General features: G+C 41.3%; 1 protein-coding gene across 1 annotated transcript in view; it reads left to right on the forward strand.

Annotated features, from left to right (window-relative positions):
- Positions 1 to 20,120, forward strand: part of LOC133954152 (protein unc-13 homolog C) — a 104,513-nt gene that overhangs the window by 78,683 nt on the left and 5,710 nt on the right. Inside the window, exons 20-30 of the mRNA XM_062388465.1 lie at positions 479 to 605; positions 1,819 to 1,915; positions 2,378 to 2,521; positions 2,760 to 2,837; positions 4,501 to 4,578; positions 8,310 to 8,398; positions 8,699 to 8,836; positions 10,101 to 10,224; positions 10,603 to 10,662; positions 12,857 to 12,937; positions 16,990 to 17,137. Of these exons, the coding sequence (XP_062244449.1) occupies positions 479 to 605; positions 1,819 to 1,915; positions 2,378 to 2,521; positions 2,760 to 2,837; positions 4,501 to 4,578; positions 8,310 to 8,398; positions 8,699 to 8,836; positions 10,101 to 10,224; positions 10,603 to 10,662; positions 12,857 to 12,937; positions 16,990 to 17,137 (1,164 nt within the window). The remainder of the gene's footprint in view (positions 1 to 478; positions 606 to 1,818; positions 1,916 to 2,377; positions 2,522 to 2,759; positions 2,838 to 4,500; positions 4,579 to 8,309; positions 8,399 to 8,698; positions 8,837 to 10,100; positions 10,225 to 10,602; positions 10,663 to 12,856; positions 12,938 to 16,989; positions 17,138 to 20,120) is intronic.

Genomic DNA, 20,120 nt, shown 5'->3' on the forward strand with positions numbered 1-20,120 from the left:
CTCTGTCTTGACTCCTCTCTTTTCCACCCATCTCCCCTCTCCTCCCCATTTTTCTCTGCTCACCCCAACTGTTCGAGGCAGATGGCCGCCCACATTGAGTCTGGTTCTGCTTGAGGTTTCTTCCAGTTAATAAGGGAGTTTTTTCTCTCAACAGTCGCCCAGGTGCTGTGTCATTGTCTGAAATGTTGGGATGTCTTTTTTAAGGTCTAGACCTTGTATGTAAAGTCCCTGGAGATAATGTTTATTCTGATTTGGCATTTCACAAATAATATTAGTTTTTAATAAAATTGTCAAACTTACCTAACTGATTAAAATAACCCAAACTATAATGTTTACCATAACTGCTATTACATTACTATGCTGTTTGGTATGTCCAGTGACACTGTGGTTTGAGACTTGTAATGATTTATAAGAATCGTGTTGTTAATGAATACTGTACATGCTAACATGTGTGTTTCTTTTTTTTTTTTCATTACAGAGCATGATAAGCATCGCCTATGCAAAAGTACGGAATATATGAATCTTCACTTCAAAGTCAAATGGTTCCATAATGAGTACGTCCGTGAACTGCCGGCTTTCAAGGATGTTCCTCCGGAGTATTCTCTGTACGTGTCTTCTCTTTTTCACACAAAATGTATTCACATGTATTTTTAGTATTTACAAAAGATACACGGTTAAGGGGAATCAATGGGAATATAAATGATACATGAACGGGTTGCTTGTAACACCAGATGTGGTTGATAGATATATGTTTATTGGTCATGTTTATTGCCCATCCTCTCCAAACAGAATTTAAAAAATGAAGTCTAGCAAGTTATATTTATCATAATGTTCATTTACTTAAATAATATTTGCTGTCAATGAGTTAAAAATGTACAAACGTAGTGGCTCAAAGAAAGATCTCTGTGCGACTCCACATGAGACTGTTCTGTAGCTCGAGTAAATATGTCATTGCTACTTGCAAGCCCTCAGGAGAAAGATCTTTTAATGGTCAGGGATTTAAATGTGAAGAGGCCTCACCTCAGTTCCTGTTTGAGCCTGAATCGGCACAATTGTTATGTGCATGGAAAACACACTGATCATAAACTGCTTTTCATTAGCGAAACAAATTGATATAGTGAATTCATAATCACGTATTGCAAAACAAATTACCGGATTATAAATGTGTAATGCAAGCAGCGCACGCAACTCTCTCTCTCTCCCGTCCTGTCAGTCTACGAATCAGATTAATGGCTCGCCCTCACCATCTCCAACACTGTCACTCAAACACCATCTCTAGCAAGATTGATTTTTCCAGAGGCATAGACATCATACAAAGACACACCACACACACACACACAGACACACACACACGCACACACACAGTCTGCCTCTCGTTCTCTGCAGCCACACCCACCCGATTTATTGGCCTGCCCTCCCGTAGCAGATGCCCTTAGCGTAAGTACAAAGCAGTTTTAGGGGACATCCGTTGCTCTGAGGACAAGCTCAGGCACTATATTAAACAAAGAAATGGCAAAGTGAAACAGACAGAACAGCATTACAATTCCACGAACAAATGTACTTCCTTACCCACATAATCCGGCCCAGCCTGTCCTTTGCTGTCCTCTGTCTGGGCCTTGCAGTCCACAAACTGAAACCTGATATCAATGCTCAAAAATCACATTTCCCTTAAACACAATAGTTCCTCAATCATTTTTGAAAAACTAAAAGCCCTTGTCCTCTGATGTGTTCTCATGAAGTAGACTCTCACTGATGTGGTTCTACAGATGGATGAAATGTGATTTGACCACACGATGATAGAAAGTTTATCTTTTTTAGGTGGTTCGAGCCATTTGTCATTCAGTGGCTAGCTGAGAACGAGGATGTCGCCATGGATTTCTTAAATGGAGCACTGGAGAGGGACAAGAAAGATGGAGTGAGTACAGCATTCAATTATTCCTCAATGTATCTTTATATTTAACCAACCCAGCCACTTAAGGCTGCTCTCTTAGTCTCTCTCTCCAAAGACTGGATTTACCAGAGTAATTGGAGTGGGGGGGGGTGACATCGCAAGACAAGAAAAAGTGTATAAAGGAAAGAAAACACGAGAGATATTATGCAATGTGGCACAGAAATAATCGGTGCACCTTAGCACATTTCTTTGCATTTGCATTCATCAGCATTAGTGACAAACTTTAAAAGTATTCAATTTACTTTTAAATTGAATAGTAAAAGCAATATTTATTTACAAAACCATGATGAAGGGCTTAAAGGTCTTGAGATCTGAGACAGCAGAAACATCTGTCTTTCTCTCTTTTCTTTCCCCTCTTTCTCCCCAACCCTTCATCCTTGTCCTTCTCACGTCCGCCGTCTCTAACACTGGTCCTTCTTTCCACAGTTCCAGCAAACCTCAGACCACGCCCTCTTTTCTTGTTCGGTGGTGGACGTGTTTACTCAACTAAACCAGAGTTTTGAGATTATCAAGAAGTTGGAGTGTCCGAACCCACAGGCTCTGGCTCACTTCATGTGCCGCTTTGCAAAGGTCAGCATCTTCGGAAAAGGCCCCTCACTGGGCCCTGAATACTCCTGCTGGGAGTAGTAACTCCCACTTTAAGAGTTTGACATTGATCTAACGAGACTCTTTGGTATATTAATTCCATTTGAAATCAACTTGATATTATCTTGTGACTGCTTTAAGTTTTTCAAGTTCAGGTCCAGATATTCAATAAAGAAGAGCTGACAAGCAGTTATTATAAAACCGTCTCTCTCACTCCCGACAGACTATCAACAAAGTTCTCCTGCAGTATGCTGCAATCATATCCAAGGACTTTCCATTACATCTGAGTAAGGAGAATGTGGTAAGTGCCCACTCAAAGTCTGCAATGTTTAAAACAAAGTATATATTTCTTTCTTAATACAGATGTGCTAAGTCTGATGATGGTGTTTCCATGATAACCGTTGGTACCAGTTGGCATGGAGACCATGTAGAAAAATGTTTAAATAGACAGTCCTGCTTCTCTAAACTGAGCCCTGTCCTGATTTAAGCAGTTCTCTTAACTTAGAGCTGCAATCATTCATTTTACAGACCGTAGCTGATGAGGCAAAGCCATTGGTATTTACTGGGCTTGCTGACAATTCTTTAATGTGACGGCTAACCAAACAAAGATTCTTGTGAGCCGCATAATTATCCATGTTGGTCTTTAAAGTTAGTGTAAGCGGTAACACGTTTATTTTACATTGTTGACAGTCTTATAACAGTTGTCTCAGAGAAAACGTGAAGTGATCCGTTTAGAGACAGGACTGAAGATGATGACTGAAAGAAAAGGAATGAGAGGCAAAAGCAGATGAGCAGTGGCAGGATTACATTCAATTAAACCTTATCTGTCATTTGATTGCCTGTCACATATACAATACTTGACACATGCCATCGCAATCTTTTACCAAGACTGTATGTTGTCAACAAACTCAATCAAACATAGAGGAGAGCTGTGGTGGTATAAGTACAGATGAGGAGCTAGTGCAGTGGTTCCCAATGTTGCAAGTCATGAGGCAAGCCAGACCACTTCTAGCGCCACAGAGCAGTACTTTCTGAAGACACAAAATGTGTGTGCACAGGATTAATAATTCCTAACAACGGTGGCTAACAAAGACATATGGAATACTGGATCCAAATGTTTACAAAATTGCAATTGCAAAATTCTTGACATGTTTTTTTGGACTAGACAATTAAAATGTTTGTTATGTTTGCTTTAAGAGTTAAAGGTATATTTTACATAAAAAATAATAAATAAATTGACAAATGTCTCACTACTTGATCTATCTGTTAAGAAAACTTCAAGTTGCCTTGTGTCACCACCTGGAGTGACCCCAAGTGGAGAACCTGTGATCTTTATGCTTTGGTTAGAGAGTTAGACACATGAGGCTGTGGTACATCTCAATTTGTTTTAGTTCTGAATTTGAATATCTAATCACCCTCATACCGATGTGCCTGTAAATCATTGCGTGTTACTACAGAGGCACTATGGGTCATTATCTGCTTTCAGCTCACTCTCCTGTGGGGTCTATAATTATGATTAGTGCTATCCATTACCACTGTCATAATTTTGGGGTGTTGTATGTTTGTCAGTTGTTGTTTTGCTGGGGCTGATGATGTAGATAACGTGCGACTGACTGAAAACTGTGAAGGATTACCCTCAGCCTCCATAAAAAGCCATGTGATTAATGTCTGTCATCCGGTAAACTTTGTGTGGAGCTGAGAATCGATAATACTTGATATATTCAGTGCAGACGTTTCTCCGCCCGTTGTAGTTTGTCTCTCATTTCCCTGCTGACTGCTGCGTATGAAGCCTTGTATCTCTGTATAGATGAAGTGTCAGGGAATCAGAACTGATGGAGTTTATTGGTCTTACAATGTGTTTTTGCTCAAGCCCGCAGCTGTCCCAGCACAGCGCCTCTAGGAAATGTAGCGTACCAGTTTTTTAACACAATAATGCAGTAATGATATTCACTGTACTCCTACAGCCATGCATCCTCCTCAACAACATCCAGCAGCTCCGTGTCCAACTGGAGAAGATGTTTGAGTCCATGGGAGGAAAACAGGTCTGTGCCTACCTATGTGCATGTGCATGTGTCTGCTATGTCTGCTTCGACGTTTGAGGAAATGCACTTTCAGCTCAACTGAGTTTTCTAAAGTAAAATAAAAATCTAACTTTCTGCCTTATAAACTTATGATAATGTGAGCTGCTAAGATGTGCGTCCTTCCACGGGAAGGTCAAACCACAACGTTGGTAAAAAAAACAGCATCCCCAGGGCTTTGAAGGATTCTCTGTGTTTCTAAAAGAACCTTCAGCAGACGTGATGCAAATTAAGGCTCAGATCTGCTCTCCACTGAGAAATAAATGCGGTGTCATTGCTATGTGAGTGATCATTTCAGATGATGATTTCATAGGAAACTTCAGTGAAAGTGAATTGACCCCTCCGTTATGTTCTTACTAATAAAACGACTACTCAGACATGAGTTTGTTGGTATCACCTTTCTGACCCCATCCTTTGTACCCCTTCACTGTTTCCCTCATCTCTAATCCTCCTGTGTATAACGTGTTGCCTTAACATTTTTCGTAAATATTGAGTTCCACCTTTGTAATTCCTTGTGTTGGGTGTGAAGCACCGTTGAATATTCCCCCTGTTGACCTGTCATCTCTGTCAGTCTTACCTGAGAAGCAGTCACCACGGCTTCTTAGGACTTACGCGCATGTTTCTCTTCCAGTATCTAATGCCTGTCTTGCCTTGCGTTTTGTCTCCTGTCGTTGTGTCTTCTGCTTCCCCCCATTTCCTTTCTGTGCTCTCTCTCTCTGTCTCCAGGAGGAGGGGGTTGTGTCCTTCTGTAAGGTGTGTGCAATAGGACTCGTCAACACCCCTTCCCGCCATTTACCAAATGATACGAATAAAACCAGCACGCCCCCTCCCCCCTGTGCCTCCCCACCACCCCTCACGCTCCCGCGCTTCTCATCCCCTACCCCCCTCCCCCCTCCCTCTAGCAGCATGTGCCACAGAGCATACGGAATCTGAATTACCCATCACCCCCCTGGACAGGCTGCTCAAGCTCACCATCCCAGGCGCTCTCGGGAATAGTGGCTCAACCAACCCGATCCTATCTTTAAATCTAGCCTGCTTTATTTCTGTCTGACACTTCTCAATCCATGGTTAATTTAGAGGTGTGGTATTTACATTAATTCGTTATTACCCCCTTTTTTTGGTCCCTGACACAAAGAGTGGAGGCAGAGACTCACCAGGTTGCTGGCTGTGGGTTTGATCATCTCCATCCATCCCTCAGGCTGCAGCCATGAAATGCTCTGGATACGATTTTTCAGGCTGTGTGTAATGAGCATCTCAAACACTTACAAATCTCTCCAGCTGTTTGCCTCTGCTGAGGTTCTGCTATTTCCTCACAGTGAGCAGATCTAGACCTGGCTCACTCCCAGTCCATTATTGTCTGAAGAATAACGGCACCACAAGTCTTTGCATTGCCTCCAAAAGTCGAAGTGTGAATATTCACGGTTAATGGGCAATCAGGCTTTATCTTTAGGAGCATTTTAAGTAGTTTGTCCTGCATGATGGTGATGCAGCTAAAGTGAGTGTGAGGTGAAAGTTGTCCGATAGTTTCCTCCCTTTGCACAGTAGCCTATTCATTACAGAATAGTTTCCTATCAGTGATGAACTCACAGAGAGACAGTCTAATTACCAGGAGTTGTTATCATAGCTTTACCAATAACAGAGATTAGCAGTAATCTCTCACTGCGCCCACATTTATGGAATCACCACAGACTGATCTCCCCGGTGTGATATCAGACTTTATTTTGGGTGTCATCCTGCTTGACAGTATGCGTTTCTCATTTTGTGAGGATGGTTTGTCAAGCCTTTATTTACTTGGCACTGTGGAGAGCAAACTGTTTTTTGGAATAACCGCTCTGCCAGTGAGTAGATGCATTGTTGAATCAGGCAAAGGAAAGCAAAGCTGAGCTGCAGTTGATAGGCAGTCAGCCAGGGGAGAGTTTGTACACTGTACACTGAGGACTCTGGAGGCCGGTGAGCTTCCAGTGAGACAAGCTGCCATGGTGAAGCCCGAAGCTAGATCCTAGAAATAATGTTTCCTATGCATAAAGTTCGATCGCCGTAATGAAACCTTCCATCGATCAATGAGTCCTATGAATGTATTAAATTGACCTCACATTATTGAGTGCACCTTTTGACAACTAAAACTACTATCTCACAGTGCATATGAAAAGTGAAAGACATTAGACATCTATTTAAAGTAACTTCATATACATTTAACCTGACATTTCAGGGGATGCATCATCGATTGAGACTACACTAGAGGAGAGACAGACATGGAAATGTCTGCAACGACATTTAACTAAAAGCCTCTCTGACAGGACTGCAGGCGTAGACATTTGAGTGAAGCATCAGGTACCAAACGGAGTCAGTACGGTGTTTTCTCCTCTCAGGAAATGACAGGTGCCGTGGTTTATTAGAAAGCAGATGGGAATTTCTTATGCCAGCATTTCCATTAACTTACAGTGTTCCTGAAAAAAACTGAGAATCTCAATTTCAGAGACTGCCAGGCTATAGATTAGAGATCAGTCTAAAACTCTCCCCCGGACAGGGGGGCTGATAAAAGACCATGGCCTGCAGTATTTTCTGCTATCACTTGAAGAGATGTTATCCGTTACTCAAACAGCAAAATTAGATCTTTAACCTTTATGAGCAATTTTATCTGTATCAGAAAAATCTAGCATGCTGCAATCTCTTCCATTGAAGTGACAGCAGTATGAGCAAGTGCGCGTGTGAACAAAAATACACACACTTGTATAAATGGATCTCAGTCATGCAGCAGTTGGAGGCTTGTCTGCAGAATAACAACATCCATTAAAGGTTTAGTCTACACATTGGCTGCCCAGCTGAGCCAGCCGCCATTAAAATGTGTGAGATGAGCGGCTCCATGGCTTCTCGGTTCTAATCTGACGAACTGTCATGCATGTGATGCGGTGCCTGGTTCCACACATCCATCTCGGGCACTAAGCCTCAGCGGCGTGTGACCTCCACCTCCATCCAAAACATCAATATTTGGACATTTGTACATGTAAATCATGCACACTGAGACAAACAAAATACCATCACACATGCAGGAGCAGGCACAAATACACTCACACATCACACAGCATAAATATCCAATATGCGCCCATGCATTTTCCCAAATCACAGACAAACACAGACATAAAACATATCCAGACATCCATCACATGCATATTTATGGCACTGCAGAAACCCAACACATACCATGCATGGGCACATAAATGCTTTTTATTACACGTGTGAATTTTTTTCACGTCAAGGATTGAACATCGGATCATAGATACAAGACTTGATACATATATATGCGTATATATGTCACCGCAAGTTGATGCCCTGAGATGTAACTAGCTGACAAACACCTTCTGCTGTAACATGTGTAATAGTGCACAAAAGAGTTCCCTTTCGAGAGCGCTGGATGCCTCCTTTGCTGACACCGTGTCTCATGACTCGGCGAGCAGTCATCATTGTGTTCGGAGGTTAGCCAGCCATTTGTATTCAGCACGTCGCTCGGCACAGATGGCAGGCAGAATGAGAGGGAGGCCACCAGCGAGACAGGTTGCTCTCCTCTGTGCCTGTCATCCTCCTGCCCAACAGCCCCCACCCCAGTTGAGGCATCCTCCAGAGAAACATAGCTCTAGTCAGCGCGGGCTAATGTATGGAGTGTAACGATGTACTAACTGACTGTCTTTCACTGACAGCTGGACGCAGAGGCCAGTGGTCTGCTAAAGGAGCTGCAGAATAGACTCAACACGGTGCTGGATGAGCTCAGCGGAGTGTTCGGCTCCAGGTGAGTCTGTGTGTTTCTATGTGAGATCATCTTAATCGAGGTGAATGTCTCTCTTCATTTTCATACTCTGTCAAAGAATATGCACCGCAAGACTTCTTAGTTACTGAAAGACAGGCTGTAATTAACTTGAGCACTTACTGCGCACAGTGCTTAGAGAGCTCAGCAGGTTGCTAAACATTCCCGCTCAAACAAAAGACACCCCTGCTCTGTACAGGTTTCCAATGATCTAATAGGACCAGCAGGAGCGAGCTTGCGCCTCCTCAAAAGTGATCATGTTTGATGATGTTTTCCTTCAACCAGTTTCAAACCTGTGATCGAGGACTGTGTGAAGCAGATGAACCAGGAGCTGGTGCAGATGAAAGGGCCGGCCAAAGGGAGCAATGCTGCCATGGATGCAGAGTCAGTCCTCCGGCCTCTCATGGACCTTCTGGATAAAAAGTGGGTATCTCTTGTTCAACATGTGACACTGAAGCAAGAAGTGTGACCCTCTCTAGCAAGCACAGGTTATGCCTCATTGCCTTTAAGTTTGATAGTTTCATCCTGATGATATGAATCATCTGTCAGTGTTGATCGTCTATCATCTCTGGGTTTATCTTTATAAATTAAAACTTTTATTAATAACTCAATGAATAACTGAGGCCTCTATCCACTCCACTGTAGGTCCTGTCCTCTTGAAACACAAGTACCACACATGCGTAAAACTGAAGTACCAGCTTATACATTTTTTATGTATAAGCTGTTTTTTTTATTTTTTATAGATCTGCAAGTTAATGAAAACAGCAGAAGCCTCTGTGCCTTGTTAAGGAGAAAAAAAACAATTATTTCCAAGTTATAGCACAGCAGAAAGTCTTTATGGGATTTTAGACCGAAAACGTGCCTGTGTTCAAACAATCCATGGAGCTGCATTGTGTTTCTATTGACTCAGGTATCTGTGAGACAGTAATATAACAGGTGAGCAGTAGAAATACAGCTTTCACATTACAAATACACCAAGACTCTACTTCTTTAAACTGGTTGCAGGAGCCAGGTTCAACTTTATTGCCAGATTACACTGTATAATTGTTTTGCTTTTGTTTCTGCCCTCTGCAGTCCTGCTGCTGTGTCAACACAGTGATTCTATTTAAATGAAGAGGAGACTCTTTCTCATGCGATGCTGTTATCTGTTTGAACGCAGACTTATTGACACATGCGTAGGATGAAAAACCATTGACTCCTCGCTCTGTGTTGATCACTTCATCAATGATGTTTAATCCTCAGACACTGTGAAGGCTGAGGTCATCATCTATAATTATATTTCTAGTAGGACAGTACGCGAACAAATAGTTTTTTTTGCAATAGAAACAATCTCCATCTCTGTTAACGTCTTCTTTATTTTAGCCCTGGTTCCATGTCACCGTACTGATGACACGGCTGTCAACTATTTGTCAGAACAACATTAAGGCCAATGGAGTATTGCAGCGAATCCTCTTTATAATGGGTATACGAAATCCACCCCCCCCCCTCCCCGTCTCCCAGTCTTTGCGCTCACAATAGCTCAAGATTAAAGCTGCTTCTCTTTATTCTAGGAATCACAGGTGTTTCTTTCTTTACTCAAAGATGTTATATATGATTTCTCATCGCTTTCAGCCGCGTTGGCTCAGTTTGAGGCTCGTGCTTGTTGAGAGTCGACCTGACAAATGGCCTCTCTTTTGCCGCTTTGCAGTCTGATGTTATTTGCCAAGATTTGTGAGAAGACGGTGCTGAAACGAGTCCTCAAAGAGCTGTGGAAAATCGTGCTGAACACCATCGAGAGGACCATCGTTCTCCCTCCGCTGAATGACCAGAGTGTGAGTTTGATCAATTTTTCTGTCCCTTGTCCTTTTTCTGTAGCTCTTTTTATCTGTCGGACTTTTCCCTCCACCCCCCTCTTCTCTTCTACCTGTCTCTCTCTTTTTCTCTGTCTCCCAGTTCCTCCATCTGTCCACCTCTCTTCCTCATAACACACAAATTAGTGTACAGGAGATGAAACAACACAAAATCTCTAAGTCTCCACATGTGGAGCTTTAATTCCATCATGTCAAGCTGTTGTTTTCCTAAACTTTGCTGCAAATCATAGAAATTAGTTCATGTTCTTCACATGCATCATGTTTTTTAGTTTGCTCTTATCGTCCTATTCAGTTTATTAGTTATAACCCCCCTCATAAAAATCTGTGTTTCTCCAACAGCAAGGAGCTCAGATGATCTTCAGTGCTGCCAAGGACTTGGGCCAGCTGTCAAAACTGAAGGTAACTTTTCCGACGTTTGCAAGTACATTGTTGCAGACAGTGTTTCCCCACACAAAGCCTACGCCACCTGACCCTATGATGTCTGAATCCAAAGTGATTATCCACTGCTCAGAATCACTTTCCAGATAATACCGACATGCACAGGTTAAATGTGAAACATGACACTCGTAACCTATTAATCCACATTATCATCTTTTCAAAAGAAATACATGAGGATTGTATTTTAAAACATCCTCATGTAAGCCACTGTAGGCTTTGGCATTACAGTGCAGCTTAGTGCAACACAACCAGGCTGGTGTCTAATTACTGTTGTGACCAGAGGATGTTTAATCCCCCGTGTGCTCTGAGTAGTTGGACTGGATCAGTGGTTTCACTGGTTTTACTCACAGCCGCTGCGTGTCTGCACCTCACAGAGGTATTCTAACTCTGAGCCACTGGGGGTTGCAAACTGAACGTTGGTGTGTTTGTAGTCGTATTTGTGTTTTGTGCAGGATGTCCTTTGAGGCAACATCTGGATGGTATACATCAGTGCACAGATGGGTGTGTCTCTGTCTCCATCCTTAAGCGTTGAGGTGGTTTATCATTCTGTCGCTTCTCTCGATCATGACAGATAATCCTCAAAACACCTGAATCCCTGTTTTTATCTAGATGCGCATGTGTATACTGTGATATTGTTTTAAACGGAAATTAATTGTGTTACTTGTTGTGTTGTTGGGCTACAATTAGTCACACTGTTTTTTTTATTAATTATTATATAACATTGAAAAAAAATGGTTGTGACCTCATTAGCTACGGTGGTTATCATCGCAAGAGGAATCACGTGTCACATCATTTTTAAAGTGCTGTGACTCTTGACCCATGTAATGGCGTGAAGTCATGGAACAGCAGAGACGTTATCGGGCTGTTTGTCTGTAACAAATGATTCTGTATTGAGCCACTTATCCGTCTGAGCACATATGTAAAGGAGGATGTGTATAGTGTTTGGCGGCACTGCAGTGCCTCTCATTCATCATGACCTGGACAAGCTTCCAACTTTGTCTCTGAGTGATCATTTGTCGTGGAACTAAGGCTGAAATCACAGCGCCGCCCTTGTCTGTAGCTTACGTACAGTACACAGTGATTTTGTCAGACGATGTTCCAGGATTATATCTGAGCAGAGCAGCAGCTTGGAAAAGTCTTGTAAGTGACTGCTGGTTAACTCTTCATCTTAATGTGCCTCATTGCAGTCAGTATCTCAGACTTGTTCAGTTGCCTGACAACAGAAACAGCAGAACATGTAAATGAGAACAACTTTAATGGGAATCCAGCTGTGGTATAATACTGCATATGTGTGCACAGACAGTCGGAGAGAGGCAAAAATATAGAAAGGGCTGAAACTGGCTGACACCAGGCAGAGCCCAAATGTGATGCAATGATGTCATGAAAATGGCAATTAGCATATTTTACCTAGTTTTCTTTAACTGCTTATAATCCGATATAAATTGTAAGATTTCGCTGAAATAATTCACATTTTTTACGAGTAAATACTCCAGAAATCAATAAAAAAAATCTATTAAGGATATTCCCACTTGCCTGCATCTTAAAGTGAGTTTGGAGCTCACCATGACCAGAGTTTTTTGCATCCAAAAAAGACCATGAAATGTTTTTTATTTTATTTTCTCAAGATCAATATAGAACTGATTGTTAATTTAATCTCTGCCAAATTAATTCTGAATACAAAAGAGAGGATTGACTATTGTTGCAGAAGTGCACATTGTACCAGCCTCTGCCTTTGTGGGTGTGTTGATTGAAGGTTAGCAGCCAACACCACGCTCATGTGAAGGTTTTTGACTAATGTGCAGTTACATGATTCCTGAGGTCTACTTTTGTATCTGAGTTTGCTTCAGTGATTTGGCTTATTGTTGTTTACACCCTGGGAAAGGTATTTAATATAACACATTAACAACCCAGAGAATTTAATTTGGACGATAAAAAAAGTTAATTAGGCTGCTGTGAGACGAAAAGCCTTGAATCTATAAAACACTGCATTTAAAATGACTGCAATTTTCTTTGTTTTGTAAAGAGTTAATGCTATATCTCAAGTATCATGGTTCACCTGAGGTCGAGGCATTACACTTAATTCAGTGTGTGAATGTGACTTGTGTTGCTGTGTTGCCTTCTGCAGTGTGTTTGACTTGATCTGTTGTTCCTCCAGGACCACGTAATTCGAGAGGAAGCCAGGAGTCTGACTCCACGCCAGTGTGCAGCCTTGGACCTTGTGCTTCCTACCATCAAGGTGAGTATTTTATTGATTATACTGTTGGCTTTGCAGCCAGAGAAACCTGGCTGGCTAAACTTGACCTTTTATAAAGGACAGCTGGGCTACATAAGGCACTGCAGAGCGCAGATATGCAAATTGACTAAAATGAGTATTTTATAAGAAGCTGTTAAATGTATCTGGAGGCTGGATGTCTGTGAGTCATATCATGTGCTTTAGGCATGGAGGGCTGAAGTGTCATTGGCCCCTTTTCTTTGTTTTTTCCTCTGCACTGTAAATTAGTGTGTGTACAAGCAAGGTAAGTGTAAAAGCCTCAAGGCATGAGGACTGGGAGAACTTTTTCTATATATAGTAATGTTAGTATTTCAATTTCACGTGCTGGGACAGGGCTACACATTGTCTGAAACAGAAAAAATACTATTTGTGTATTTTTGTTTCATCTGACTCTTTGATTCTTAAAACTGAAGAAATATTCTCACACAGTCACCTCACACATGCATATTACTTGTAACAGGTGCTGTCTGACTCCCCCATTTTCCGTGATAAGACATAATGTAGTTGAGACAAGAAATTGCCTCCGAATTTAACTTTCAATAAGCCAGAGAGAAGAAAATACTAAAATAGTTTCAGGCGAACATGACAAAATGCCAGTTTAGCCCCATCTGAGAAATGTGTAATTAATACCCCAAGAATATGGAACGAGGCCGATCGACCTCGCGGCAAGAGAAAAGTGTGAAATGCAGCACTGTTAATTTACAGCCATATTACTCTTTATTGTGAGGGGATACGAGACAATTTCAAGAAGCATGCCTCAGTTCTACGGGGACAAGGGAAGAGTTACGGTGACGCGGCCACAGGGGGAACACTGCGTCATAAAGAGCCGGGAAAAACGAATTGATTCTGCTGTCTCCAAGGAAACTACCTGCAGGTTTAGATCAATCACGTCGCTGGAATTTCATCAGTATTCCAATGAGGACAGTCAATTAACAGTTGAGTAATGTCGCAGGAGAGTTGGCTGATCAAGTTGCACACACAATATTTAAATCTGTGCTTTCAAAGAGACTAAATGGGAGCCATGCTTTGAATATAAACCAAATAACTGTGTGTGTATGTGTGTGTGTGTGTGTCTGTGTGTGTGTACATAATACATTTTATTATAGCACATTATACCGATTGTAAAAAAAGGTATTGCGATATCCTGTCGTTCAAAATGGTACCATACCCCATTTTTTGTACTTTTATTTTTAGTGCAACTGGCTTCTTTCACACAGACGCCAATATTCAGGCTATTGACCTCATTCAGAATAATACATTATTTTGTCCATGGAGTTTATATGAGTTACTGATAGAATAATACAGAAGATTACCTTGAACATATCACAGAGCATTATGACACACGTCAGTACGTCCACTACATCAACACGCTCAACGTTATTCCACCAGTTTTCAATCCTCAGCCTCTAAAATGTACGATGCTGCTCTATACTAAGTTGGGGTTCTCTTTTAAATTTTGCAGAAGCCACAACTTTTTTTTTTTTTTCCACCTTGTTTCCACCCATGGCATGAGTCGTCAAGCAGTTTGTAACTGTCATATGTCAATGTCACAAAACTTATACATGTCTACATAATGCGGCTTAAGTCAGAATAGTGTCTTAGTTTAATTATAACTGAGGCTTAATATGATCGTATGCAAATACAAGTGTTCAAATCAACCATCCACTGCTTGTTGACAAGGCAGACGTTTAATTTGAAATAAGGTGTTATTTACTTAATAACCCAAAAGTCAGACCGACCCCATTAAAAACTTCATTAACCCAGTTACATCGATCTAATTATTTATAATATTCAAATCATCAATGTCATGAATGTGCTAATTAAAAAAAAAAACACACCTACATATACGAAAAACAAACAACAAAATGTTTATTAACACATAAACTACAATTGTATTGAGTGTGACGTTGATCAAAATAACTGATACTAAGTGTTCCTGATGATGAAGCTCAAACACAGGATTATTAACCACCACACTTCAGTATATTATTAAAATAAACTGAACACAATGACTTGATACTTCTCCTTCAGAGGTCTGCGCTCAACTGAACACATGATATTTAGTCAAATTAGATTTTAAAAGATCAATTAATGGCAACAGGCCCATTGTATAGCTTCAGTATCTGTATTGAGATATTAAGGCAGGTATGTTATTGTTTTTAGACATTTTTATAATATATAGGCTATTATTGACTGCTAGTATTGGTGTATTTACTACATTAACCATTTTTACTTGGACTGATAAGTAACGTAAAATGCTGTGTATGTACTCTGATATTGAGTTTGAGTGCACTAAGTGATTATCCCACTGAAAATAGACATGAACCTTCAACCCTTGAAAACTAATGGCTGGGATAATGGCTAAATGCACTGGCCCACAGAGAAGTCCATTTAACACAAACACAATAATGCACCATTTGTTCCTTTCTCTGAACTCTGACCTGCCAGGGATTGTTGGATAAAGGCAGCTATTTAATCTTCCTCCCCAAATTTCTGGAACATAAATAGATAATACATGGGTTTGCTTCCCTTTTCACACACGTGTCAGTCAAGAGAGGAGCGCTACCTCCCAATGGTTCACGACTAAATGAACACCCCTGGTAAACTGTGAGGACAGAGGAGAAGATAAGACTCAAAGAAAGACAGGGAAACGAAAGTACATGGAAAGAAGGAAATTAGGAATATAAGAAAGAAAGAGGTGATGGTAAACAAGGAAAGAGGAAAAAGGACAAGAAGGAGGAAACGGAGGAAGGATGTTATTTAGGCAGGTCATTTTGCCAGAGGCAGGCTGATCATTTGAGCATGCTAGTTGCCGCTGTTGGGTTGTTTTGCTAGAGGATAGTGCAGAATTGCAGCCCAGCAGTAAGATAATGGGCATATTTCAAAATAAGAAAGCACTTTCTTGACTAGAACACATTCTTATAGTGATGATGATAGGGCAGTACCCCATCTGTTATTAATGGGCTGTTTGCTTCCCTGTGGTGATGCTGGATGCAGTTTTCTTTCTGAGACTGTAAAAGTGCCACTGCTACAGAGTACCTGTTCACCTGTTTATTGAAAGTTTATTAATATTTAACATATCGTGTGTCCAAAGTGTGCTAAATTTAACTCTGCACTTCCTCTGGCCCTTAACCACAGATGCTGAGTGTGAAGCCGAAAATATGAACATCTCTCGAGTTATGTGAGCCCCATACAGACAAACAGAGATACATGGAATTTTTAGATAGATGCCATGAAAAGCAGATATTCTTAAATTTCCTGAAAAAAGTTGTCATTTAGTTACACAAACTGTAAATACATGAGAAGAAACATGTGTCACTTCTCTAGGTCGCTTTAACAAATGCAGTGTACAGTTGGTTATTCTTTCACAATAAGATACAGCTTCATCATCACTCAGCTCAGCTTTGGTTTCCATGCTTACGTTTGACAGAGAGTACAAACATGCATAAGTATACCTCCAGTCCGTGAGTCACCAGCCTGCATGTCAGATTATGTTGAGTTCATGAGAGGCACGTGTCAGTCAAACTCTGTGACTCATGAGTCAGTGGTGAGGCTGAGAACTGTGCCTCCGACTGTGTCGAGTCACTGGGAAGTATTGACCTGACACCAGTCAAACAATATTTACTATCATGCATCGTCCTACGTCTGATGAAGATAATCTGTTGGCCCTTTTTCTATCCACTGTGCTTTGTATTAACTTTATTTATTTTATAGAGGCAGAAAACATATCAAACAAAGAAGAATAAAATATATGAAGGTTGAAGTCCTTGCGTCCTTCCTAGTTTCTCCTCTAAAGGTGTTTGTTTCCTCTGCTGGTCTCTGTGTGTGTGTTGGCTCCTCCTTGTATACATTCTGTCCATATAATCTTTTTCTCTGCAAACATGAACCCGCTGTCGTGTTGGAACTCAAAAGACATTACCATCACGTCCCCAAGTCATTTCAAAGTTTACGTTTACCTTGGTAGAACATAAATATGAGATTGTCTCTCTCACTTTCTTTATTTTATTTTTTTGCAGCAATATTTCCATGCTGGAGGAAACGGGTTGAAGAAGACTTTCCTCGAAAAGAGCCCTGACATGAAGTCCCTCAAATATGCTCTCAGCCTTTACACTCAACCTACAGATGCCTTGATCAAGAAATATATATGCACCCAAACCTCTCAAGGTAAGGATATCTCACTTTTTCGCCAAGGCCAGGTCCCATTAATGTGGATTCACTCCACTATTCAAAAAGTGAAGAATGTTTTGTTTTGTCTCACATGGGAATCACATGGATCCTATGGGAGGATTATCATGAAATATTCAGAGACTGCGAAAAAACGATTGGAAAAGTTGAAACTTGGTTTTGACCTGGTACACCACGTGTGATTATACTGTACCTCAACAGCAACACTCAATTGGATCAGAGAAAACACCCCTGTTACCAGGATCCTGACTACTGACCATCAGTTTCAGATCAGAGCTTTCGGGACGGTGCTGCCAAAAGTCATGTGATTTGCAACCTCACACGTGTGTGGGTAGATCTGTGAAAAAACTAGTGTGGGAAACTCACCTCTGAAATAACAGACTGTGATAGTGAAGGTGTTATTCTCCTATGTACGTGGACCAAGTTTTTTAGACAGGGATTAACAAGCTGTTGAACTGGTTGAGCATCGACAAATCTGAAACATGAAATTTGAGTCCGAAAATGTGTTGGAGAAACTTTTTAAGAAGACTGCTAAAAATTGGATAAGGAAAAACTCAAATGGAAAATAATGTTTGCAGAGATTTGAATTAATTTTCAGCTTATCAAACATTATGCAAGGCTTCAACTTAGTTTCAATCACGCAAAACTGTTTTTTAATTACCTTTTCTAAGCCTTTTTCCAGTTTCAAAATATGCCATATTTATCCAGTTGGAGTCAGCCCAAAAGAAAGCTGCTAAAAAAACAAGAAATATTGAGAAAATGCCAGAAGGTGTGAAAAAGACACAGACTGTGGATTCTATTGTCCAGCAACACATATTACTTTTCTAAGGCACCAGTAAGTAAACATATTCTGATTAATACTAATAAACTCTGATAAACGTAGTAGTAAGTTAAGGATACTTCAAACTTGTTGTTGGTCATAGTTTCTACAACTACAATAGTCAAATATTTTGTAAATAATATGTCGGAAAAATGTCTCATTACCTCCAAATCACTCCCAGCTTCTGGCAGTGAGACGTGATTCTCTGCTCCGTTTTCTTTACACTGGGTTTATCCTGAGGAGCTCTCTGCGTCACTTTGTTGTCTTCAGGCTTATATGTGCAGTGGACATTGAAATAATTGCATTTATCGTCTCACTTTATCAGTCATTTGTCTGCCACTGTAAACATATAATAATAAAAAGGAAATACAAATAAGCAAAGTTATCTGGGGCTTCTCCATCCCATGCCCTGAAGGGTTTCACTGCTCCCATGCTCCTTTTGTTCTCTCATTCATTAGAAACACATAAAAAAAACTGTCATGGCAAATTTACAAGATATATGTGTTGTGTAAATCTGTATAAATTCTCCGCTCTGCTCCCCCTCCTCTTCCTCTCTGTCATCACTGACCCACTTTTGTATTGTTCTCTCATTCATCTCTTTGTGTGGAACTTTTGTCCTTCGTCTCTCTCTCTCTCTCTCTCTCTCTCTCTCTCTCTCTCTCTCTGACGCCACAATGATGTAGAACCTTCAGGTGGAGAGGCCCAGTGGAGCTTCGAGCTCCTGGTTGCCTCAGTGAGTTCAGCCTTGCAGAACGATGCATAGGCAGGCGGCAGGAAAACAGAACGGCAGTGGGAAAAAGCCAGTAAGCCGGGCGGCCAGCGAGCCAATCAGCGCTGCCGTTCTCACTGACTGGCAGATGGGCATATACGCACACAATTTCTCTGCGTGCTATTTTGAGCTTTACTCGATGCGTTCCTCCTTTTCTTTCTTCCTCGCCAAATCTCTCCTCCCATCCCGTCCCACCTCCGAGTTCACACCATGTTGTCGCTCTTTATCTGAAGTGGTCTAATGTGATGTCTATAAGTGGAGGTAGTGAGGTGGTTGATGTGCCTTCGGTCAGTAAACACAGTGGGGATGTGCTGATGCTTGATGTAGCACAGTGGACACTGTTCCATGAATCACCCGCCCCTGTGCTCTGACAGCGACACATTTAGACCAACGCATGCACTGGTTTACTCCTGCCAAGAGTGCGCTCGGACTCATATCTGTCTCTCTGTATGTTAGGGAGCAGACTGAGATTGTGTTGCTGCTTCATGCTTCAATGGAAATAACGTTACACCACAAATGAACACATCTTTGACCATGCAGTCATATCATATGAATATCTCACAGATTCTTTCTGGTGAATAGATCTAGCATGAACAAAAAGCATTCTATTTCATTGAGCAATGTCAACAACAAACCGACACCTACAACTCGCCTTTCTTATCTTTTCCTTTGTTTGTATTTTAATCAGCTGACCCTCCTCAATGCCACCTCAGTTTTATTTTCCTCTGCTTTCCTTTATCTTATTTCCTTTTGTTCTCATTCTTCAATCTGTCCCTTCCTGTCGTCTTCCGACCACGGTTAATCCCTGACTTCCTCCAAAAAACATACAGAGCTTATATGTTTTTACATTTGTTATGTAACTGACGTAAGCCGACTGTAGCATCGGCCCGTTCATTTCCCACAAGTCCGTGCCTAAATTGTGCAGCAGCAATGTTTCTTTCTGCCTCTCCTCTCCCTCGCGGGGCATCATTACTATAAATCACAAGGCTTGTTTCTTCATTACCTGCCGTAATGGGCCCTGCATGTTTGGCACATATTGATTAGCAATTGGATCAACATGCTCCTCCGTCAACAACACTCGCCTGCCGTTGTCCAACATCTGTTTGTCCTGGCTGGATAACACACAGGGCTCTTTTTAGAGGCAGCTCAAACGGGCAGGACCTGCTGCGTCTGGTTAAACGAGACACATGGTCAGCAATCAATTGTAATTGTTTCCTGGCAGTACCATGTCCCCGTTATGATTGAAACTGTAACGCCAAAAGAACTGTGAAGCGATTGATGCCCAAAAGGGTGTTCACTTTGACCAGAGGATGAACAGATAAGAATTTAGCTGTCAAAGGTCAACTCCATCAATTTGACCTCACAGCACATGT

Source organism: Platichthys flesus, chromosome 1 (genome assembly GCF_949316205.1).
Source record: "Platichthys flesus chromosome 1, fPlaFle2.1, whole genome shotgun sequence".
Taxonomy (NCBI): Eukaryota; Metazoa; Chordata; class Actinopteri; order Pleuronectiformes; family Pleuronectidae; genus Platichthys; species Platichthys flesus.